Below are 19,717 nucleotides of genomic sequence, written 5' to 3' on the forward strand. Positions count from 1 at the left end.
CCTAGCCATTGGGTGGCACCAGCCCATACAGCATGAGTCTGTATAGACACAAGTGACTCCTTGCTCTAGGGCTATTTCCACTGCTCTGAGCTCTGCTAGCTGGGTCGAGCCATCCATTTCCTCTGTGAAAGCTTCTCTGGTCTCTACTGATAGAGCTGCGACTTTGCCTCTCCATTGTTTCCCTGTGCGCCAGGCACTCCCTTCTGTGAACCAGACCCCTGCTTTGGTCTCAGTGTCCCAGTGAGGGGCGTCGGTTATCGGGGAGGAGCACGGATGGGAGTACTCCAGAGGCACCCCAATTTGCTCTACACTCTCCGATAATGTGTTTTCTTTATTCGTCCCATCACTTGTTAGCCGATGATGTATATACAAACCCCATCGCTGCATGGTAGTCTAGATTATTGATTTTTGCATAACTTAAAAAACTTTATCATAACTTAGTATATATAAATACTGTGCTTCAGTTTAATCACTCATATGTATATCTAGCAGGAATGCTCATAAAAACAAAGGGAGGACTGTTAGAGAAGGGAATTGTAGCCAACTTAGCTTCAGCTTAGCATAAGTCTGACTCTTGCTTAGCATAAGGGCCTAAAGTAGGTGATGCCTGCAGACCATGGGACTGAACTGTAACCCGAAGAATATTGCTGATGATACAACTGCAAAATCAGCTAGAACCAGCCTTCAAAGATACAGAACAGAGTGACCAGAATGAACAGAGGTAACGGCTGACCTTCGGAGAAGATAAGGTACTGTGGAGCAGGAACATAGCAACCATCTAGTAGCTATGTAGACGTGAACCAATCAGAGGGAAAGAGACCACCGACGCAGTAAAGAAGAGTGGAAGAGACTGTCACTGGCAGGCAGGGAAATAAGACTGTAAAGAATATAATTCTTTTGTTCTGAGTCCCTCCCCGGAGGCACCCAGCTCGAGCTGTTGCTCTGTCGTACCGCCATTTAAATAAATAATTACTTTTGCTGTTATGCGTGCATGAGACTGCTCCTCAGAAACAGGTCGAATTGTTTCCACAACAGTTTGGCAACTCAGATGGGACCCTAGGCAACCACCATCGGACCCTCTCGTCTCCAAATGTCCAACTGCCGGCAGCGGGTGAGTTCACCTGGGAACCTTTGGAGCGGGAGGTGCTGAAGGGTGAGTGTTAAATTTCCTTGAGCAGATACAATAGGACGGGTTTGAGTCTTTCCCTTTTTGCAGCCACGTGGCAGTTTTAAGGGTGTGCAGCCTGATCAGCGTAAGGCACACGCAATAATGAGAAACATACCAGGCATAGAAAAGCCAAGATACTAGAAAATTGGAAAAAGATTGACAGTACAGTGGGTTTATCCCAAAAGCGCGCAATTACTTCATGTCAAGAGGACTGACCTTTCCTAACTAAAGATGGCAGTCCGGCAGAACGGTGGCCACTGCAGGGAACATTCGACAATCAAAAGCTGCTTTTCTTACGGTGTCACTAAGAGGACCAATTCCTGGGACAAATGAATTATTGGTATGTGTGGGATAATTGGGCGTGGAATCAGCAACATCCAAGGGGGAAAAACGGCACCCCGCGTAAGACTACCCTTGCTGCAGCAGATATAAGCATCCCAAATAACGCCCCAGGAGCTCCTGCTCCACCTTACACTCCTCTGGAGTCGTCTCCTGAAGATATGTTTGTCACTAACTCTCCTCCTCTTTCTCTGACTTCCCCTCCTCCTGTGGTGGGACTCTATCCTACGGTTCCTAATATTTTACCTAATCTGGCAGCAATGGGAGGCGTGCCAGGGGCTCCTCCAGTGTTGCAGGCGTTTACTAAACACCCCTGGAGTTCGAGTGATTTGGCTTTATGGGGAATCAAAACGCCCAGGTTGTGGGAGGACACAGAAAAGTGCACTCAGCTAATTTCTAATATATGCACTGGGTATAATCCGAAGTGGGAAGATACCCAATTACTCTTGAGGGAGTTGTTCCGACCAGACGAGCGAAATAAAATAACTAGTAAGGATATTGAATTAGCACAACGAGCCAGGGGAGGTCGGACTCCATGGCCAGCGAATGATCCAAACCGGAATTACAATAATATAGAGGACAGAGCCACTTGCCAGACAGCACTCCGGAACTTAGTAGAAGCTATTAGAGCATGTAGCAAATTAAGAGTGAACTGGACTAAAGTGCAGGAATGTAGACAGAGACTAGATGAACATCCTAGTGATTTTTGGGAATGACTGCAACAAGCTTTGTTAAAATATAGGGGAATGACTTTGCAGAATTTTAACGACGTGCTACTGTCTTTGTAGAACAAGCAGCTCCGGATATACGTAAATACTTTAAGGAGCATATGCCAGGATGGCAACGAGAGACTTTGCAAAAGATTTTAAGTGTAGCAGTGTTTGTTTATGATGGACAAGAGGAGAAACAGGAAGTGGAACAAGCTAGGGAACAGAAAAGGGAAAAGCAACAAGAGGCTAATCTCTTGGCAGCAGCTTTAGCACAGAATTTGCAAGTCAGGGAAAGAAGTAGAGGAAAAAGTAGAGACAGAAGAGGAATAAGCCCGTGCCCGGGGTGAGGACAAGAAGGAGGTAGGAGAGGAAGGGGAGAAAGTAAGGAACCAAAATGTTATTACTGTGGAAATTTAGGACATATGCAGAAAGAATGTCCCCTTTGCCCAAGAAGGTCTGCAGGAGTAAGGAGCCTCCAGGAAAGTGGATCAGCTTGGAAGGGTGAACGACATTCACAATGACTAGAAACGAGGGAAGCCGAAAACTCTGAGGAGATAGAAATTTTTGAAATGTGGGGTGTGCAGTTAAATGGACAGGGTCGCTTGATGGGTAAAGTGGAAGGACAGGAGATCGAATTCCTGGTAGACACTGGAGCCACCTTATCTCTTCTAAATTTTGTCCTAAAGGGAACAAAGACTAAAGATAAAGTTTTAATACATGGGGTTACAGGACAAGGGGAATGATGCCTCAGTAAGCCACTACTGTTGACAATTGGAAACAAAAGTGTGTGGGGAAGATTCGTGTTAGTCGAGAGCTCCTCCGTGTGTCTATTAGGAAGAGATCTCCTGCAAGCCTTAGACGTAGAACTACACCTATCCCCCGAGGGAATGGATTTGATAATCATGGAGGTAAGCGTAGTTTCTGAAAGTCTGGGTACTGAATTAGAAATACCAGAAGCATTAAAATCCGTACCGGAGAAATTGTGGAGCAGAACTAGTACTGATGTGGGACTGCTAGTCTCGGCTCAATCAGTGAATATAAAAACAAAGGGAGGAACTCCTCCAGCCATGAAGCAATATCCAATTCCCCAAGAGGCCAAGAAAAGTATGCAAAAACAGATAGATCAATACTTAGCTCAAGGGATTTTAAAACCATGTGTATCCCCATGTAACACCCCCATACTCCCTGTAAAGAAAAATAGGCTCGATCAGGATAGGGATCCAGAATATCATTTTGTACAAGATTTGACAGAGATTAATCAGCATGTCATTGCTCCACACTCAGTAGTACCTGACCCTTCCACTATACTTCTGCAGATACCCCATTGGGCAAAATGTTTTACTGTGATTGATTTAACTGCAGCATTCTTCAGCATTCCAATAGATGAGGAAAGTCAACCTTTGCTTGCTTTTACATGGAAGGGACAGCAAATGACATGGACACGTCTCCTGCAGGGGTTTACAGGGTTCCCAACCAGCTTTTCACGAATATTAAAGAAAGACCTGAAAGATATAGAATTACCAGGTGGGTCGGCTCTAATACAATATGTAGACGAACTCCTGATAGCAAGTAAAGATGAGAATACTTGCTTGAAAGATACTGTACATTTGTGTATTGCTTTAGCAGAAAAAGGTCACCGAGCTTCTCCATCCAAACTCTAGCTGTGTCAGAAGGAGGTAAAATATTTGGGATTTATTCTGAAAGAGAGGCAGCGGGAAATATACCCAGGGAGAGTAGAAGCCATAGTGAAGCTCCCTCGCTCTGTCACAAAGAAACAATTACGGGGGTTTCTAGGTGCAGTAGGGTTTTGTCGACCGTGGATACCGAGATTAGGAGAATTAACCAAACTTCTAACAGAAGCTACGAAAAATGAGGAGGTGGAGCCCATCGCATGAGGCCCCGAGCGAGAGAAAGCTTTCAAAGCAATAAAAGGAGCCCTTAGTCTCTGCTCCAGCTCTTGGACTCCCAGACTATACAAAGCCTTTTAATTTGTATGTACACGAACGGAAGGAAGTAGCTAGTGGAGTATTAACGCAGAAATTAGGTCCCCACCAAAGGCCAGTAGCATACTATTCTGCACAGTTAGATCCAGTTGCAGCGGGAGCACCTGCATGCATTAAGTCAGTAGCGATGGCCGCAACAATACTAGAGAAAAGTCGCCCTCTTATACTAGGGCATCCTGTCACAATCCATGTGCCACATGAAGTGGAAATACTGTTGAGACAGTATGCAACTCAAACATTATCCCCACAGCGGGCACATAGGTATGAACTAATTCTCTTAACAGCAGATAATGTAGTCTTAAAAAGGTGTAAGACGTTGAATCCTGCAACTTTGCTACCATTACCCGATGACAGGGAAGAGCACCACCAGTGCAAACAGGGGATGCATACTTCAAGCAAGCCCCGAGCGAATTTAACTGATGTTTCTTTACAGAATCCAGACTTGATCCTGTTTGTAGATGGTTCATCCCATTACCTACATGGACAATGGTGGACTGGCTATGCCGTGGTCAGCCAAGGGCAAGTAATAGAAGCTGAACTGCTTGTGGTAAGGATGAACACACAAGGGGCTGAATTCATAGCTGTGACACGTGCAGCTTGCCTAGTGAAAGGGAAGCAAGTTGACATTTATACAGACTCTCGATATGCCTTTGGAGTATGTCACGCGGTAGGAATGCTGTGGAAGGAATGAGGATTCCTCACATCATCAGGGAAAAGTGTGTCAAACAAGGGAGAAATACATGATTTATTAGAATCAATCCAACTTCCAAAGGAAATTGCCATAATACATTGCCTGGCCCATACCAAAGACACCACAGGGATCAGTAAGGGAAATGCCCTAGCAGATGCAGCGGCAAAGGCAGCGGCACGTCAGCCACTAAAAGAGTGTATGGTTGCAATTTCAAGAACTGAACAGATTGAATGGCCTAACTTGGAAGACCCGAAAACTATGTACAAAGAAGACTGTTCGATAGAAGAGAAAAAACAATGGGAAAAGTGGGAAGTGAAACAAAATGAAGAAGGAATACGGACAATTGGCGGAAAACCGATTTTGCCAATGAAATATTTAACCACTGTAACTAGGTGGTTCCACGATAAGGCTCATGGAGGAGCAGAGGCCATAGCTAACCAGGTGCAGCAAGTATGGGCGACTCCAGTAGTTTATGCAGCTGCCAGAAGAATAGTTAGTAGCTGCTCAACATGTCAGAAGTTCTCAGGCACCAAGCCAAACCAGGAATTAGGGGCACGACCATGGGCTTATTTCCCTTTTCAATGATTACAAATAGACTATGCTGATATGCTGCCAGTCTGCGGTTACAAGCACTTATTAGTGGTAGTGGACCAATTTATCAGGATGGGTAGAAGCTTTTCCAACAAGAAAGGCAGATGCAGGAGGAGTAGTAAAAGCCCTACTAAAACAAATTATATCGAGATATGGAGCGCCAGAATCAATTGAATCAGACAGGGCTATTCGGAATACTCTGAAACAGCCCATAGGGTTAACACCTGCAGAAATTCTTTTTGGGAGACATTTAACTATACCGGGAACCTATATTTCCACCAAGACCAGCCTATTGGATGGAGATGAACAGTTGATTCGCTACATACTAGCTATGCAAAAAAGATTTGAAACCTTTAGAAAACAAGCCCCGTGGTACCAACTCACTCCACCAAAAATATGGGTGCATGATATATTACCTGGATATATTACCTGATTAAAGTGTTTTCATGAAAGTCTAAATTAGAACCAAAGCAGGAGGGACCATACATTGTTTTATTATGTTCTTACTTTGCTGTTAAGGTTTCAGGGAAGAAAACTGGATACACCATTCGCATGTCAAGCAGGTCCTGAACAACCATCCACCAGATAAGTAATTGATCCCATAAGATGGCTGGGCATACTGCTTACGTGCTGATGGTGTTACTTACCTTAACCCATTATAGAGAATCAACAAATTTTTACCTGTGACCCTATCAGGAATAAAGCCACAGCTTTTGTCCTAACAATGCGCGATGCTTCAGTATATACGATATACCCTATCATTGCACTGGGATTGAATCACAAGGGATCTATACTCTATCCGATAGAACATAGAATGTGGGCCCTAAATAATGGAAACAAATGGCAAATGGTCGATGTTAGCTCACACATTGTGCAAGAGCAACAGGGATTTCTCTGTGAAAGTAATACTATCGAGGCCCAGGACATTTGTCTTGATACTGAACAAAATGTCTGTCATTTTGAAATACATCCCGATGAAACTCCTGAAACTGTACTTGTATATCTTGGAAAAGGATATGTTTGTATGAGAACCCGTTGTGATTTTATATCTGTAGATAATATTAATATAAGTGCAAGTAATAACTCACATATTTGTATCTGTAACTTTACTGAAAGCCTAGGATGTGACTTTAATTACTCAGCTCTTGTTACATCTCAGCAGCTGTTGCAGTCCAATTACACACTAATTCAAAAACTATTGCCTACCCCTATCAGGATGAATCCCACTTTAGTGAGAAAATTGCTACAACATGACGATTTGTACTAATTGCTGAAATGCATCCAAGATAAAAGGCAAAAAACTTTAATTACTGTTTATCACGATACGGAGGAAATACACCGAGTTTTAGAAAGAGTAAGGAAGGATGGAGACCATCAATGGTGGGAAACCCTTCTGGGATGGTCACCAACAGCGACAGGAATTTTTAATCACATACTCCATCCAGTCACAATCCTACTAGCCCAAATACTGCTGTGCTTGTTACTTGTCATCATCTTATATGTACGAGTATGGTGCCTGATAAGGCAACTAATTGGAGTGGAAGTGTTTAAATCATATAAATTGATATGCTAGAACATTGCCTGATTAGCAGAACCATATAACACATAGACTATAGATTATTGATTTTTGCATAACTTAAAAAGCTTTATTATAACTTAGTATATATAAATACTGTACTCTAGTTTAATCACTCATATGTATATCTAGCAGGAATGCTCATAAAAACAAAGGGAAGACTGTTAGAGAAGGGAATTGTAGCCAACTTAGCTTCAGCTTAGCATAAGTCTGACTCTTGCTTAGCATAAGTGCCTAAAGTAGGTGATGCCTGTAGGCCGCGGGACTGAACTGTAACCCGAAGAACATTGCTGACGACGCAACTGCAAAATCAGCTAGAACCAGCCCTCAAGGATACAGAACAGAGTGACCAGAATGAACAGAAGTAACTACTGACCTTCAGATAAGATAAGGTACTGTGGAGCAGGAACATAGCAAGAGTGGAGGGAGGGGAGAGTCAAGGCGAGGGAGGAGAGAGTCGAGGTGAGAGAGGCAAGAGAGAGTTGAGGTGAAGGAGCAGAGAGAGAGTCAAGGGGAAGAAGGAGAGAGAGTCACAGTGAGGCAGGCGAGAGAAAGTCGAGGCAAGGGAGGCGAGAGAGTCGAGGCAAGGGAGGCGAGAGAGAGTCAAGGAGAGAGACAGAGTCAAGGTGAGAGAGGGAGAGGCGAGGGAGGGGAGAGTCATTGGAGGGGAGAGTAGAGGAGAGGAAGAGTCAAGGAGAGGGAGGCCAGGGAGAGTCGAGGTGAGGGGGAGGGTCAAGGAGAGAGAGGCGAGAGAGGGAGAGGTGAGGGAGGGGAGAGGTGAGGGAGTTGAGAGAGTCGAAGGAGGGGAGAGTAGAGGAGAGGAAGAGTCGAGGAGAGGGAGGCCAGGGAGAGTCGAGGTGAGGGGGAGGGTCAAGGTGAGGGAGGGGAGGGAGAGATGAGGTGAGGAAGAGTCAAGGTGTGGGAGACCAGAGAGAGTTGAGGTGAGAGAGAGTCCAAGTCAGGGAGGCGAGAGAGTTGAGGTGAGAGAGAGGCAAGGCAAGGGAGTTGAGAGAGACTCTAGGTGAGGGAGTCAAGGGAGAGTCGATGCGAGGGAGGCGAGAAAGAGCCAAGGCAAGAGAGACCCGAGGCGAGAGAGAGTTGAGGTGAGGGAGGTGAGAGAGTAAAGGAAAGGGAGGAGAGAGAGTCAAGGGGAGGGAGGGAAGAGAGAGTTGAGGTGAGGGAGGGGAGAGTACAGGAGAGAGAGAATCGAGGAGAGGGAGGCCAGGGAGAGTCGAGGCAAGAGAGAGTCGAGGCGGGGGAGGCGAGAGAGTCAAGGCAAGGGAGGAGAGAGAGTCAAGGCGAGAGAAAGTCAAGGCAAGGGAGGTAAGAGGAAAGGGAGAGGATAATCAAGGAGATGGAGAGTCAAGGAAAGTGAGGCGAGGGAGAGATTCAAGGCGAGGGAGGTGAGAGAGAGGCGAGGTGAGAGAGGCGAGGTGAGGGAAGCAAAAGAGAGTCGAGGCAAGGTAGAGGAGAGGGTGAGCTGAGGCAATGCAGACAAGGGACAGTGGAGGCAAGAGAGAGGCAAGGCGAGAGAGTTAAGGCAAGGGAGGGGAGAGGTGAGGCAGGGGAGAAGAGAGGAGAGGGAGGCGAGAGAAAGTCAAGGCAAGGGAGGTAAGAGGAAAGGGAGAGGATAATCAAGGAGATGGAGAGTCAAGGAAAGTGAGGCGAGGGAGAGATTCAAGGCGAGGGAGGTGAGAGAGAGGCGAGGTGAGAGAGGCGAGGTGAGGGAAGCAAAAGAGAGTCGAGGCAAGGTAGAGGAGAGGGTGAGCTGAGGCAATGCAGACAAGGGACAGTGGAGGCAAGAGAGAGGCAAGGCGAGAGAGTTAAGGCAAGGGAGGGGAGAGGTGAGGCAGGGGAGAAGAGAGGAGAGGGAGGCGAGAGAGAGTCGAAGCAAGGGAGGCGAGAGAGAGTCAAGGTGAGGGTGAGTCAAAGGGAGGGGGGGCAAGTCAAGGAGAGGAAGAGTTGAGGAGAGGGAGGTGAGGGAGAAGAGGTGAAGGAAAATCGAGGTGAAGGAGATTCTAGGGAGATCCAAGGTGAGGGAGGCAGGAGAGAGTCAAGGCGAGCGAGAGCTGAGGTGAGGGAGGAGAGACAGTCAAGGTGAGGGAGGAGAGAGTTGAGGAGAGGAAGAGTCAAGGCGAGGGAGGTGAGGGAGAACTGAGGTGAAGGAGGCGAAAGAGAGCCAAGGTGAGAGAGAGTCAAGGGGAGGGAGGAGAGAGAGAGTCGAGGCGAGAGAGGCAAGAGAGAGTTGAGGCAAGAGAGGCAAGAGAGAGTTGAGGCGAGGGAGGAGAGAGAGAGCCAAGGTGAGAGAGGCAAGAGAGAGTTGAGGCAAGAGAGGCAAGAGAGAGTTGAGGCGAGGGAGGAGAGAGAGAGCCAAGCTGAGAGAGGCGAGAGCTGAGGCGAAGGAGGAGAGAGAGTTGAGGCGAGGGAGGAGAGAGAGAGTCGAGGTGAGAGACAGCTGAGGCGAGGGAGGCAAGAGAGTCAAGGTGAGGGAGGAGGGAGAGTCAAGGCAAGTGAGGCAAGGGAGAGTGGAGACAAGAGAGAGGCAAGGTGAGAGTTGTGGTGAGGGAGGGGAAAGGTGAGGCAAGGGAGAGTCGAGGAGAAGGAGAGTCGAGGAGAGGGAGGCAAGGGAGCGCAGAAGTGAGACAGAGTCTAGGCCAGGGAGGCGAGAGAGAGTCGAGGCGAAAGAGAGGCAGGGCAAGGGTGAGTTGATGCGAGGTAGGTGAGAGAGGTTCAAGGGAGATCCGAGGTGAGGGAGGCAAGAGTGAGCTGAGGCGAGGGAGGAGGGAGAGAGTCGAGGCGTAGGAGGAGAGAGAGTCAAGGCCAGGGAGGAGAGAGGTGAGGCGAGGGAGGAGAGATCTGAGGAGAGGGAGAGTCGAGGAGAGCGAGGCAAGGGACATTCGAGGTGAGGGTGAGTTGAGGTGAAGGAGTGCAGCGGTGAGAGAGAGTCAAGGCAAGGGAGATGCGAGAGAGTTGAGGTGAAGGAGGAGAGAGTTGAGGTAAAGGAGGCAAGAGAGAGTCAAGATGAGGGAGGAGAGGGAGAGTCGAGGCGAGGGAGGAAAGGGAGAGTCGAGGAGAGGAAGAGTCGAGGAGAGGGAGGTGAGGGAGAGTCGAGGTGAGAGAGAGGAGTTGAGGGAGGCGAGGGAGAACCGAGGTGAGGGAGGCGAGGGAGAGAGTCAAGGCGAGAGAGGAGAAAGAGAGTTGAAGTGAGGGAGAAAAAGACGAGACCAGGGAGGAGAGAGAGGGTCGAGGTGAGAGAGGGAAGAGAGAGTCAAGGTGAGGGAGGAGAGGGAGAGTCAAGGTGAGGGAGAAGAGAGAGAGTCGAGGAGAGAGAGGCAAGAGAGAGTCGAGGCAACAGAGATGAAAGAGTCGAGGGAATGGAGAGTCGAGGCGAGGGAGAGCCGAGGTGAGGGAGGTGAGGGAGAGTTGAGGCGAGAGAGAGTCAAGGCAGGGGAGGCGAGAAAGTCAAGGTGAGAGAGAGGTGAGGTGAGGGAAGGGAAAGTAGAGGAGAGGGAGAGACGAAGGTGAGGGAGGCGAGGGAGAGTCAAGTCGAGGGAGAGCAGAGGTGAGAGAGAGTCTAAGCCAGGGAGTAGAGAGAGGCGAGGTGAGAGAGAGACAAGGCGAGGCAAGGATGAGTCGAGGTGAGCAGGGGAGAGTCGAGGTGAAGGAAAATTGAGGCGAGGAAGAGTCGAGAGAGATCCAAGGTGAAGGAGGCGAGAGAGAGAGCCGAGGCAAGAGAGAGCTGAGGCAAGGGAGGAGAGAGAGAGAGTCAAAGCGAGGGAGAGTCAAAGCGAGGGACACGAGGGAGAGGCGATGCAAGGGAGAAGCATTGCGAAGGAGAGTCGAGGTGAGGGAGAGTCGAGGCAAGGGAGGTGGGAGAGAGTGGAGGCGAGGGAGGAGACAAAGTCAAGGGAAAGGAGAGTCGAGGCGAGGGAGAGTCAGGGAGAGAGAGGCGAGTGAGAGTCGAGGCAAGGCAAGTGAGAGAGAGTCAAGGCGAGGGAAGCGAGAGAGGCAACGTGAGGGAGGTGAGAGAGGCGAGGCGAAGGAGGTGAGAGAGGTGAGGCGAGGGAAGCGAGAGAGGCAACGTGAGGGAGGTGAGAGAGGCGAGGCGAAGGAGGTGAGAGAGAGGTGAGGCGCGGGAATTGAGAGTTGAGGTGAGAGCAATGTAAGGGAGGCGAGAGAGTGTTGAGGCGAGAGAGAGGCAATGGAGGCGAGTGAGAGTCGAGGTGAGGGAGGAGAGAGATTCAAGGCAAGAGAGAATCAAAACAAGGGAGGCGAGAGAGAGTCGAGGAGAGAGAAAGTCGAGGCAAGGGAGGAGAGACAAAGTCGAGGTGAGAGAAAGTCAAGGTGAGGGAGAGTCAATGCGAGGGAGGAGAGAGTCGAGGCGAGGGAGGCAAGAGAGGGTCAAGGTGAGGGAGGCAAGAGAGGGTCGAGGCGAGGGAAGCGAGAGAGGGTCGAGGCGAAGGAAGCGAGAGAGGGTTGAGGCAAGGGAGGCAAGTGAGAGCTGAGGCGAGACAGAATTGAGACGAGGGAAGCGAGGGAGATAAAAGGGGAGAGAGGCAAGAGAAAGTCGAGGTGAAAGAGTTGAGGCGAGGGAGGCGAGGGAGAGCTGAGGTGAGGGAGAGCCAAGGCGAGGGAGGCGAGAGAGAGTTGAGGCATGGGAGTCGAGAGATTCGAGGCGAGGGAAGCAAGAAAGAGTCGAGGCGAGGGAGGCGAGGGAGTCGAGGCGATAGAGGAGAGTAGTGGTGAGGGAGGCAAGAGAGAGTCCAGGCGAGAGAGTGTCGAGGTGAGGGAGGCAAGTGAGAGTCAAGGCGAGGGAGGCAAGAGTCAAGACAAGGGAAGAGAGAGTCGAGGTGAGGGAGAGATGAGACGAGGGAGGTGAGGGAAAGCGGAGGCGAGGGAGGCGAAAGAGAGTCGAGGCAAGGGAGGTGAGGGCGAGTCAAGGCAAGGGAGTCGAGGTAAGTGAGAGTCGAGGTAAGGGAGGTGAGAGAGTTGAAGCGAGAGAGTGTCAAGATGAGAGAGCGTCAAGGCGAGAGATACAAAGAAGATTCGAAGGAAATGCGAGGTGTGGGCAGCAAGAGAGAGTCAAGGCGAGGGAGAGTTGAGGTGAGAGGGTCGAGGAGAGGGAGAGTCAAGGTGAGGGAGAGTCGAGGCAAGGGATTTGAGAGTAGAGGTGAGGGAGGCGAGACAGAGTCGAGGCAAAGGAGGAGAGAGAGTTGAGGAGAGGGATGAGAGAGAGAGTTGAGGTGAGGGAGGTGAGAGAGGGTCAAAGTGAGAGAGAATTGATACACGGGAAGCGAGGGAGATACAAGGGGAGAGAGGCAAGAGAAAGTCGAGGCAAGGGAGAGCCGAGGCGAGGGAGGTGAAGGAGAGCTGAGGTGAGGGAGAGCTGAGGCGAGTCTTGACCAATCTGATAGCCTTCTATGATGGAATGACTGGCTGAGTAGAGGAGGGGAGAGCAGTGGATGTTGTCTCCCTGGACTTCAGCAAGGCTTTTGACACTGTCTCCCCTCACATCTTCATAGGTAAACTCAGGAAGTGTGGGTTAGATGAGTGGACAGTGAGGTGGACTGAGAACCGACTGGATGGCTGAGCTCAGAGGGTTGTGGTCAGTGGCGCAGAGTCTAGTTGGAGGCCTGTAGCTAGCGGTGTCCCTCAGGGGTCAGTCCTGGGTCCAGTCTTGTTCAATGTATTCATCGATGACCTGGAGGAAGGCACAGAGTGCACCCTCAGCAAGTTTGCTGATGATACTAAACTGGGAGGAGAGGCTGACACACCAGAAGGCTGTGCTGCCCTTCAGAGGGACCTGGACAGGCTGGAGAGGTGGGCGGAAAGGAACCTCATGAAGTTCAACAAAGGCAAGTGCAGGGTCCTGCACCTGGGGAGGAATAACCCCATGCACCAGTACAGGCTGGGGGCTGACCTGCTGGAAAGCAGCTCTGCAGAGAAGGACCTGGGAGTGCTGGTGGACAACAAGTTGACCATGAGCCAGCAATGCACTCTTGTGGCCAAGAAGGCCAAGGGTATCCTGGGTTGCGTTAGGCAGAGTGTTGTAGCAGCAGGTCGAGGGAGGTGATCCTGACCCTCTACTCAGCCCTGGTGAGGCCTCACCTGGAGTCCTGTGTCCAATTCTGGGCTCCCCAGTACAAGAGAGACATGGTGCTACTGGAGAGAGTCCAGCGGAGGGCTACAAAGATGATGAGGGGACTGGAGAATCTCTCCTATGAAGAAAGACTGCAAGAGCTGGGCCTCTTCAGCCTGGAGAAGAGAAGACTGAGAGGCGATCTCATCAATGTGTATAAGTATCTGAAGGGAGGATGTCAAGGGGATGAGGCCAATCTCTTCTCCGCAGTGCCCAGCAACAGGACAAGAGGCAATGGGCACAAACTGAACCACAGGAAGTTCCTTCTAAACCTGAGAAAAAACTTCTTCACTGTGAGGGTGACAGATCATTGGAACAGGTTGCCCAGAGAGGTAGTGGAGTCTCCTTCGCTGGAGATATATTCAAAACCCATCTGGATGTGATCCTGGGCAATATGCTCTAGGTGACCCTGCTTGAGCAGGGAGGTTGGACTAGATGATCTCCAGAGGTCCCTTCCAACCTCAACCATTCTGTGATTCTGTGATTCTATGAGAGTCAAGGTGAGAGAGAGGAAGAGAGTCAAGGCGCGAGAGAGAGTGTCAATGTGAGAGAGGGAGACAAGGCAAGAGAGAGTCAAGGCGAAAGAGAGAGTCAAGGCGAGAATGAGAATGAGCAAAAGCAAGAGAGAGGAAAAGAGAAGGCAATGGAGCCACACTAAAAGAGAGAGACAAAGCGAGAGATCGGGAGAGACAAGGAGAGAAAGAGAGTAAAGGCGAGAGAGAGAGAGAGAGAGAGACAAGGCAAGAGAGAGGTGAGGGAGAGAGACAAGGGAAGAGTAAATTCGAGAGAGGGACAGGGAGAGTAGTAAGGCGAGAGAGAGTGAAGGTGAGAGAGAGAGTGTCAAAGGCAAGAGAGAGAGAAGGTGAGAGAGAAGCAGAGAAGGTGAGAGAGTCAAAGCAAGAGAGAGAGACAAGGCAAGAGAGAGAGGGAGAGAGGGGGGAGAAAAAGTCAAATGAGAGAGTCAAGGTGTGAGGGGGAGAGAGGATCAAGGCAAGAGAGTCAAGGCAAGAGAGAGTTAAGGCAGGCAAGAATGAGGCAGAGACAAGGTGGGGGAGGGATAGAGAGAGAGTCAAGGTGAAAGGGAGAGTATAAAGGCGAGAGAGGAGGAGAGAGTGAGGGCAAGAGAGAGTCGAGGAAACAGAGAGTCAAATGAAGAGAGAGAAAGTCAGGGTAAGAGAGTGAGAGGGCAAGAGAGCGAGAGTCAAGGCAGGTGAGAGAGAAAGGGATGCAAGACGAGAGACAGAAAAGGTGAGAGAGAGACAAAGCGAGAGAGGGGAGAGAGAAAGAGTGTCAGGGAAGCACAGAGCGACAGAGAGAGAAAGAAACAGAGAGAGTGAAGGTGCATGAGAGAGAGAAGGCGAGAGAGACTGAGAGAGACAAGGCGAGAGAGAGAGATGGAGAGAGAGAGAGTGTTAAGGCAACACAGCAAGAGAGAGAAAGAGACGGGGGCAGAGAGAGACAGAGAGAGAGAGTCAGAGTCAAGGCATGTGAGAAAACAGAGAGAGAGATGAGAGAGAGAGAGTCAAGGTGCAACAGAGAGATAGATAGAGAAAGAGTCAAGGCACCAAATAGAGTTTTAAGGCATGAGAGAGAGACAAGGTGGGTGAGAGAGAGAGACAAGATGCACGAAACAGAGAGTCAAGGCGAGAGAGAGTCAAGGTGAGAGAGGGGGAGGGAGAGAGGGAAAGTCAAACGAGAGAGAGTCAAGCTGTGAGGAGGAGAGAGAATCGAGGCAAGAGAGAATCGAGGCAAAAGAGAGTCGAGGCAAAAGAGAGTCAAACAGAGAGAGAGAGAGTCAAGGCCAGAGAGCGGCAAAGGAAGAGAGAGTCAAGGTGAGAGAGAGAAAGAAAGAGTCAAGGCGAGAGAGGAAGACAAGGTGAGAGAGAGTCAACGTGAGAGAGAGAGAGGCAAGGCGAGACAGAGACTCAAGGGGAAAGAGAGAGAGTCAAGGTGAGAGAGGGGGAGGGAGAGAGGGAAAGTCAAACGAGAGAGAGTCAAGCTGTGAGGAGGAGAGAGAATCGAGGCAAGAGAGAATCGAGGCAAAAGAGAGTCGAGGCAAAAGAGAGTCAAACAGAGAGAGAGAGAGTCAAGGCCAGAGAGTGGCAAAGGAAGAGAGAGTCAAGGTGAGAGAGAGAAAGAAAGAGTCAAGGCGAGAGAGGAAGACAAGGTGAGAGAGAGTCAACGTGAGAGAGAGAGAGGCAAGGCGAGACAGAGACTCAAGGGGAAAGAGAGAGAGTCAAGGTGAGACAGAGTCAAGAGGATAGAGAGAGAAGGCGTGCATGAGAGAGAATCAAGGCAAGAGGGAGTCAAGGCGAGAGAGTGAGAGAATGAAGGTGAGAGAGAGAGAAAGAGAGTCAAGGGGACAGAGATTCAAACTACGAGAGAGAGAGAAAGAAAGGGTCAAGGCGAGAGAGAGTCAAGGCAGGGGAGAGCGAGAGAGAAAAGGTGTGTGAGAGAGAATGAAGGCGAGAGAGAGTCAAGGCGAGAGAGAGAGAGTCAAGGTGAGAGAGTCAAGGTGAGAGAGAAGGAGAGAGACAAAGCGAGAGAGGGAGAAAGAAAGTCAAAGCGAGCGAGAGAGAGTGTCAAGGTGTGAGGGGCAGAGAGAGTCAAGGCAAAAGGGAGAGAGTCATGGTGAGAGAGAGTCAAGGATAGAGAGCGTCAACATGAGAGTGTCAACATGAGAGAGAGACAAGGTGAGAGAGAGAGTGAAGGTGAGACAGAGGCAAGGTGAGAGTCAAGGGGACAGAAAGAGAGTCACAGGGGACAAGAGAGTCAAGGCGAGAGGGAGGGAGAGTCAAGGTGAGAGAGAGGGAGAGTCAAGGCAAGAGAGGGAGAGTCAAAGCATGAGAGAGAAAGATTCAAGGCATGAGAGAGTCAAGGTGAAAGAGAGATTCAAAGTGAGAGAGCGAGAGAGTCAAGGCGAGCAAGAAAGCGAGAGAGTCAAGGTGAGAGAGAGAGAAAAGGTGAGAGAGAAACAGAGAAAAGACAAGAGAGAGGGAGAGAGGGAGAGAGAAAGTAAAGGCGAGAGAAAGTGTCAAGGTAAGAGAGAGAGTCAAGGCACAAGAGAGACAGACGGACAGAGACAGATTGACTTAAGGCATGAAAGAGAATCAAGGCATGCGCGAGAGAGACAGAGTCAAGGCATATCAGAGAGAGAGAGAGACAGTCAAGGGGCACGTGAGAGAGGGAGAGAGTCAAGACGAGAGAGGGAGAGAGTCAAAGTGCAAAAGAGTCATAGTGAGAGGCAAGGAGAGTGAGAGGCAAGGAGAGAAGGAGAGAATGTCAACACGAGAGACAAGGTGAGAGTGAAGGCGAGGGAGAGAGGCAAGGTGAGAGAGAGAGAGGCAAGGGGACAGAAAGCCTTGAGGTGGACAAGAGAGAGAGAGAAGGTGAGAGAGAGTCAAGGCGAGAGATGGAGAGAGATTGAGATCAAGTCAAGGCATGAGACAGTCAAGGTGAAATAGAGAGAGATTCAAAGTGAGAGAGCGAGAGAGTAGAGGTGAGAGAGAGTCAAGGTAAGAGAGAGAGTCAAGGTAAGAGAGAGACTGACTCAAGGCACAAAAGAGAGACAGACAGACTCAAGGCATGTGCGAGAGAAAAAGAGAGTCAGTCAAGGCATGCAAGAGAGACAGTAAAGGCACACGAGAAAGAGAGATGGAGACAAGGTATGAGAGAGAAAGATAGATGGAGTTAAGGCACATGAGAGAGAGAGAAACAGAGACACGCTCAAGATGTGCAAGAGAGAGACAGAACCAAGGTGTGAGAGAGAGAGGCATAGAGAGTGAGAGAGTCAAGGCACGAGAGCAAGACAGAGAGAGACAGAGTCAAGGCATATGTGAGAGAGCAACAGAGAGAGAGAGAGACAGAGTCAAGGTGCGACAGAGAGAGATGGAAAGAGAGAGACAAAGAGTCAAGGCATGAGAGAGTGAGTGTCAAAGGCACAAGAGAGACAGAGGGAGAGAGAGACAGAGTCAAGGCACACGAGAGTGGGAAAAAGAGATAGAGTCAAGGCACAGGAGAGAGAGAGTCAAGGTTGGAGAGAGAAAGAGGCAGAGACAGAGTCAAGTCGTGAGAGGGAGAGACAGACAGAGACAGACTAACTCAAGGTGTGAAAGAGAGAGACAGAGGCTGAGTCAAGGCACATGAGAGAGTCAAGTAGCACATGCTAGAGACAAAGACACAGCCAAGGTGCAACAGAAAAATAGACAGAGCGAGAAAGACAGTCAAGGCGCATGCATTCACGCGAGAGAGAGAGAGAGGGACAGGCTCAAGGCACGTGAGAGAGACAAAGACTGACAGAGACAAGGCATGAGAGAGAGACAAAGAGACAGTCAAGGTGCAAGAAGGAGAGACAGAGACTGAGAGAGAGATGAGAGAGAGAGAGAGTCAAGGTGCAAGGGAGAGAGAGAGACAGACAGACAGACAGACAGAGACAGAGGGACGCAGAGACAGAGAGAGAGAGGCAGAGAGAGAGACTGACTCAAGGCACGAAAGAGAGAGACAGAGATGAAGTCAAGGCGCTTGCGAGAGAGAGACAGAGACAGAGAGAAAGACAGTCAAGAAGCATGCACTAGAGAGAGACAGAGAGAAAGAGACAGAGTCAGGGTGCACGAGAGAGACAGAGTGTTAAAATTATCTTTTCTTTTTTGTTCATTCACGGGCACTGGTAATGAGCAGCAGGAGTCAGATTTCTTAGTTGCTAAGTTTTTTATTGCTAGCAATAAGGTGCCTCTTGGCTGGGAGCACAAGAAGGCCCCTGAGCAGTTTTTTGTTGCAACTTTTAACTGAAGGTAAGTTGTTACATATTCAACACTTTAGTTTACATAACCAATCAGATCTATCCACAATTCTTAGTTTTACCAATCCCTTTGCCATGTTACAGTACGAGATAGTTCCATTCCAGTCTTAAATGGTATATCTTATAATTATTCATTAGCCAATTTTGCATCTCTTCTGGTGTTACCTTTGAACAACTTTTGTGCTGGTTGGATTAAACTGGTCTTTTTGCAGTTCTTCAACTTTGTACGAAAGACAGGGCTAAGGCAAGGTCAGATGAGATGTTCTGCTTTCAGGGTGCGTGACCTTGCATGTTCTGTCTGCAAAAACTAGAGTACAGTGGAAATTTCCTTAACACACACACAGAGAAAGAAAGAGAGTCAAGGCATGTGCAAGAGAGACAGAGACAGAGAGCCAAAGAGAGAGGCAGAGAGAGAGGCAGAGACAGAGAGAGAGAGAGAGAGAGAGAGAGGCAGAGACAGTGAAGGTATGCATGAGAGAGAGAGAGACAGAGAGACAGAGAGACAAAGACAGGCAGAGAGACAAAGAGGCAGAGAGACAGTCAAGGCATGGCACAGACAGAGAGACAGAGCGAGTAAAGGTGTGTGAGAGAGAGAGAAGCAGAGTGAAGGTGCATGCACGAGAGAAAGAGAGACAGAAAAAGAAACAGAGAAACAGTGAAGGTTCACATGAGAGAGAGACAGAGAGACAGTCAAGGCACGACAGAGAGAGTCAAGGCATGGCACAGACAGAGAGACAGAGAGTGAGTGAAGGTGTGTGAGAGAGAGAAGCAGAGTGAAGGTGTGTGCATGAGAGAAAGAGAGACAGAAAAAGACAGAGAGAAACAGTGAAGGTTAACATGAGAGAGAGAGAGACAGTCAAGGCACGACAGAGAGAGAGTCAAGGCATGAGACAGAGACAGAGAGAGCGAAACAGTGAAGGTGTGCACACGTGAAAGAGAAAGAGAGAGAGTCAAGGTGTGTAAGAGAGTCAAGGCATGAGAGGGAGAGGCAGAGGGAGAGGAGGGCAGAGGGAATCCAAGCACATGAGAAGGAGAGAGGGGGAGACAACAGAGAGGGCAGCAATGGAGGGGGAGGCAACGGAGGGGGAGAGGGTGATGGAGAGTGAGGCAATGGAGAAGGCAGTGATGGCAGAGGCACCAGTAGAAAGGGAGGCGACAGAGGGGAAGATGAGGACAGAGAGGGAGTTGGTGACAGAGAGGGAGAGGACAGAGAGGGAGATTATGGAGGGGAGGGGACAGGCGACAGAGAAGGGAGAGGAGGGGAGACGGGCGGGGGGGGGGGAGAGGAGGGGAGACGGGCGGGGGGGGGGGAGACGAGGGAGCGATGAGAGAGAGTGTGGTGATGGGAGGGAGAGGGGGATGACAGAAAGGGAGACAGCAACAGAGAGGATGAGGAAGGCGACAGAGAGGGAGATGGCCAGCGAAAGAGAGGACGACTGCGACAGAGAGGGAGGATGTGACAGATTGGTAGATGGCGATGACAAGAGAGGGGGGAGATGGCAACTACAGAGAGGGAGGAGACAGTGACAGAGGTGCAGAAAAGATGCCGGGGAGAGACATGGAGAGAGACAGACACACAGACTGACTGACCGTCTCAGACCCACAGAGACCGACCGAGACGGTGTCACAGAATAACCAGTGACAGCCTCTGGGGATATGAACTCTTCCCTAATGAGGCCATTACAGAGTTAACATACCTTTG

General features: G+C 49.7%; 1 protein-coding gene across 1 annotated transcript; it reads left to right on the top strand.

Moving 5' to 3' along the window:
• The first annotated feature begins 3,104 nt into the window (after window positions 1–3,104).
• On the top strand, window positions 3,105–19,182 carry LOC138064204 (RNA-binding protein 25-like). The gene is given in 5 exon segments (XM_068925830.1): window positions 3,105–3,125; window positions 4,654–4,767; window positions 14,050–14,131; window positions 14,471–14,876; window positions 15,904–19,182. Coding segments are annotated over 5 exon segments (1,194 nt in total). The 3' UTR covers window positions 16,475–19,182.
• The last annotated feature ends 535 nt before the right edge of the window (window positions 19,183–19,717 follow it).

This window comes from Struthio camelus, chromosome W, assembly GCF_040807025.1.
Source record: "Struthio camelus isolate bStrCam1 chromosome W, bStrCam1.hap1, whole genome shotgun sequence".
Lineage (NCBI taxonomy): Eukaryota > Metazoa > Chordata > Aves > Struthioniformes > Struthionidae > Struthio > Struthio camelus.